Source organism: Bidens hawaiensis, unplaced genomic scaffold (genome assembly GCF_021521415.1).
Source record: "Bidens hawaiensis isolate Kalapana, Puna unplaced genomic scaffold, B.hawaiensis_p1.1 tig00037226_1, whole genome shotgun sequence".
Classification (NCBI taxonomy): Eukaryota; Viridiplantae; Streptophyta; class Magnoliopsida; order Asterales; family Asteraceae; genus Bidens; species Bidens hawaiensis.
This window is the reverse complement of record NW_027496494.1, coordinates 11,242-16,224: the sequence shown is the minus strand read 5'-3', so window position 1 is coordinate 16,224 and position 4,983 is coordinate 11,242. Positions and strand designations below refer to the sequence as shown.

Sequence of the window (4,983 nt, the reverse complement as noted above, 5' to 3'; positions counted from 1 at the left end):
CAACCTTAAACTCTGATATATTTACAAAACAAGTACCAACTTATGAGTGTCATGCCCAGGCCTGAGCCGGGGTGCGACAAAGGATAAATATTATTTATTGATCAAATAGTGACATTGTTACATAATTTATGATGGCCCCATGCAAATATGCATTTCTGCCACTATGGTGAATATGGTTCTATCTATTCACCAGTCATAAGAATTTAAGTAGCAAGATATTCTCAGATTTCTTTACATCCACCAACCTATGTAGCAGCTTACTAGCATTTCCAAGTTTCTATGCCATTTGTTGCAATAAGTTGAAGTATTTACCGACACCCGATTTTCCCACGACATTTCAGCAGAGGATTACCAACAGAATAAAGACGGATCTTTGCGTCGGTGAAAATCTTGTAGTGTCTTGTTCAACCTTACTCTTCTTGTTTGTGATCGGATGCACTTTCTTTTCCAATTTCCATCAAGCTAAATGGTATGACGCTACGTTACATCATCTCATGGTAACCAATTATAACTCAACTCAACAATGAAATTTGGTAGAGCTTGTGGAGTATTATGTGTCCCAAAACTATAGGGACAATTTGAACTTGAGACCCTATACTAAAGCAAGACTAGAAACAACTAAATTTAATAAATAAACTAAGTAATCTATATAGATACTGCTTTATCTACACCAAAACTAACTTCATATAACTTGTAACATATCAGGTTAAAATGAAAACAGTAGGAATATATTTCTTATATAATGACATTGATTTTACATGGTTGACAAGTCACAATCAGAATCCAAACAATCAAAGCAGACAAAAACTGGTATCAATATATATGCACATAAAAACTAAAAAGGATGTCTTATTGTGTCAAATCTTACCGAGATCTAGAAACAAACATGTTTGAACAGCATCACCACTATGCTTCCATGATATATGCTACATTAGAAAAGACAATAGATCATCTACAATAGTAGAATGATAATTGATCTGATGCAAATTTTTAACAACTTTTCAGCTCAAGGGGTTCCACCAAGAAATCTTTTAAGTATATAATTCACCGTAAGAGAAAAAGTAACCTTGCTAACCGAATAAAGTTTAAACAACATCACGACCGTTTTACGACAATGCTATAAAACTTGGAATTTTGTCCCGGACAGGGTACATCTTGGAAAAATATCCATTAGTACATTACAGTTCATTGTAATTAAATCTTTATTATAACTAAAAGATATGATCTAATGATTAATTTTTCTTTGCAATTATACTCGTTGGCTTCCCGCCGACAATATTTAGTTTTAGCGGCACCAGAGTGATAATGGAAGACTAGACGATTAGGTGGCTTTCACTAGTTGGATCCTTGAACTGAACGGGTTTTATCTCACCACACTGTCGTGTCTTCAGGCGAGTGTTCACGGGCGTTGGCCTTAGGTGAGGGTTTTTTCCGGATCGAAAGACGAGTGTATCCTGATGCGGTGAATTTAGCAAGCAGCCCATTTGGAGGATTCGTTAGCCGTTCGAAAACAAAATTATACTCATTGGCCATTGAATGCTGATTACATTTCCTTTGTAATTATCATTATTGCATCCCTAGAGAGTTCTATTTTTACAGCAAACCGCTACTAATTATATATTTTATCTAAGCTAGCTCATCAAAGACTATGTTTTTCCAAGTGAAATGTAAAACTGGAAAATTAGTTCTTGACATCCATTTAAGAAGTTCTTTAAGTTTATTCGATCATTACACCCTTAATCGTGTGCTGTATTTTATCTAATAAAATCTAGCTCATCAAAGACTATTTCTTAATTTACAAGTGAAATTTAAAGGGAAAATTGGTTTTTGACATCCATTTAAGAAGTTCTGTACCTCTATTCGATCGTGATACAGCCTACCTTAATCGTGTGATAATAATAGCTTTTCTATTGAGACCCTCCAAGACACAAATGCTATTACATGGGGCATGTCTATCCTTCAAAGTGCCAGAACTTTTGAATTACCTAACTTGAGTTTAAGTCGGCCACAAACAAACCAAATCGTGCGCATGCAGTGTCGATTGTTGAAGTTTATATGCTACATAATGAAATAATATATATCCTGAGTTGGAAGAAGTATCATGTCTCATGTATACCAGTCCATCCTATTTTAAAAACTATGATATTGTATTATAAAAGGGAAATTGTACCCGATAAAACGTCACCACCAAAAATAGGAAAATCAATGATTCTTGGAGGTATTGATTCTTTCCTCTTGTGATGCTTAATTCTTGTTTGGCATTAACTATAGGCCAACTTGCACGGGCAGACTTCCCCTTTCCTCTATTCCTGGAGCCTATATAAGACGTATCGCCCCCTATCGACACATATCATTGGGTCTTTAGTGTTCACTTGCATTTTGCTTAGCCTTTTGCTATCAATACTGCACACATTATTTTAGTGTGTTTATATGGCATCGATGTCTTCTTCCCGTGGGTCGGGTTCATGGACTGCTAAGCAGAACAAAGCCTTTGAGAAGGCTCTAGCTGTGTTTGATAAAGATACTCCTGATCGATGGCAGAATGTCGCCAAGGCTGTTGGTGGTAAAACTGCAGAAGAAGTGAAACAACATTATCAAGTCCTTGTGGAGGATGTCAAGCACATCGAAAGCGGTCGAGTTCCTTACCCTAATTACAAGACCACTGGATAAGCATAGCTAAGGTAATAACTAGAACATTAATCTAAAATGTAGCATGTTGCATCTTTGATCAAGTTCACATGCATTTACAAATTAAACCAAAATCAACACATTTGCTTCATTAGGCTTGAGAAATTATCCGTAACCCGATAAAACATTCTTTATCTACAGTCATGATTAATGAATCTCTTTGTCTAAAAGCAGGATGACAAATCTAAAGCCATGAAGTCAAGCAGAGATGTGAACAAGGAGCAACAATAAAGATGCAACCATTATCGACTTCAAATCTTCAATGCAAGCATATGTAACTAGTAATTTGGAATTCCTTTTATGTAATTTGATTTATGCATAAGTTGGCAGAAAATATCTCGTTTTCTTTTATTTTTCTCTATTGGATCAACTTCCAGTTGTGTTCTTAATTTGCAATTTATGTGATCAAATTGTTTTCTTTCGAACTTAATGAGTTGGACAACCAAAACACAAATAAAATTATTTAGAGGATACGTACTTAGCTAGGCTTCGTTAGTGATTATCACATATAATTGTATTTTGATTAATTTTTCTTCGCAATTATCTTTGTTTGATCTCTATTTTCATAGAATAGATTAATAAATAATACATAATACCTTAATTATTATTAAGGAAAATAATATAGAAAGGAAAATACTAAGGCTATGGAGAAGGCTGAATATGTGGAGAAGAATAATAACAAAATGTTATCTATAAATAACTCTAGCCTATAAAAAGAAACTACAATCACAAGGATCAAATATTATTTTCCTTAATACTAAGGTTTCTGTTAAGATTATTTAACACTAGATTTTACCCCCCATATTACGGGGGTTACTTTACATTATTCGTTTTTAATATTTATATATGTATATTTGAATTTGAATTTTATTTATTGTACGAAAGTTAATAATTAATATACTTGAGGTTTGATGATTAAATGGTTTCACAAATAAATGATATATTATAATCCGGTTTAAAAGCTATCTGGGTTTGGTGAAACCCATTACCCGTTTATTTTCGTTATTATAAAATTGTTTCTTAATTATAAATAATATCTTTTCAAAATAAAATAGGATATTAATTTTTAGTATATCCCTATTTTATAGAATTTTCATATCAAATATTTGAGGAGATTAATTTTTAATATAATGAGATGTTATAACTTGTTTAAGAGCTATCTGAGTTTGGTGAGACCTTTACCCGTGAATTCGGGTCAAATGCGTGAGAAACCTTCATTTACAAACAAAGCAATCTGATGGCTTGAGAGAATGGTTGTTTACATTTTTTGTTTTTTAATATTTATTTTTTGGATTTTAATTTTCTTTATTGTAAGAAAGTTAATAATATACTTAGGGTTTGATGATGAAAGGGTTTAATAAATAAATGATGTGTTACAAACCATTTACAAGCTATCTGGATTTGGTGATCCATGACCCGCTTGTGTTTTTTACTATAAAATTTTTTATTAATTATAAATAATATCTTTTTCTTTTTAAATTGGATATTAAATTTTAGTATATCCCTATTTTATAGGATTTTCACATCAAATAATTGGTAAGATTAATTTTTAATTTAATGAGATGTTATAACCCGTTTAAGAGCTATCTCATTTTGGTAAGACTCATATTCATGAATTTGGGTTAAATCAATGAGAGACCTTTATTTAAAAATCAAGCAATTTGGTGGCTTCCATAAAAGAGGGAGCGACCACATCACGATACATAGGATTTTAGGGTTTTCGTTTATATATGTTATAGATATGTCAGGTTTTTATTTTCTTACTTAAGGAGGAGTTAGGCACCATTTTTAGGATCGGACCTGTATATCCTCGTGGTACAGGGGTCGGACGTTCCATGCAAATTTTTTTAATACTATTATAGTGTAAAAATTTTGACCGACCCCTGTGAGTATATAAACAATATTCAACTGAGAAAATTTCTGACCCCTGTGAGAACAAATTCCAGAGTCTGCCACCGACTATTTGGACATTAAGCTAGAATGCTGGAAGATAACTTCCATATATTTGATTCCATTTTTGTTGGTATTCACGATGTATCTTCACGGGTATCATTGATTTCTTGTTATTCAGCTTGATTTCACCTATGGCATTCGGGACCGCTTATCTAATATTTTTTTGATATAACTTTATAAGATAATCAGTTTAAAGAATTCTTAATACCTGTTCTTCTCAGAATTTCAGTGTAAAAAGATAGAACTGATTTTGAAGAAATTGACACCTGTTTTAAAGATAGCACTTATATAGTTATATATGACCTTAAGTTACGAGATATATAATGGACAAGTTGGTCGGGG

At 32.7% G+C, this 4,983-nt stretch overlaps 1 protein-coding gene across 1 annotated transcript; it reads left to right on the top strand.

Moving 5' to 3' along the window:
* The first annotated feature begins 2,140 nt into the window (after positions 1–2,140).
* LOC143589105 (transcription factor RADIALIS-like) lies at positions 2,141–2,682 on the top strand. Its single transcript, XM_077069954.1, has one exon. It carries the CDS (start codon positions 2,431–2,433, stop codon positions 2,668–2,670), a length of 240 nt encoding a protein of 79 aa, XP_076926069.1. The 5' UTR covers positions 2,141–2,430; the 3' UTR covers positions 2,671–2,682.
* The last annotated feature ends 2,301 nt before the right edge of the window (positions 2,683–4,983 follow it).

Coding starts and splice junctions, on each gene's coding strand:
- LOC143589105 (XM_077069954.1), top strand. CDS start 2,431: ATGGCATCGATGTCTTCTTCCCGTGGGTCGGGTTCATGGACTGCTAAG.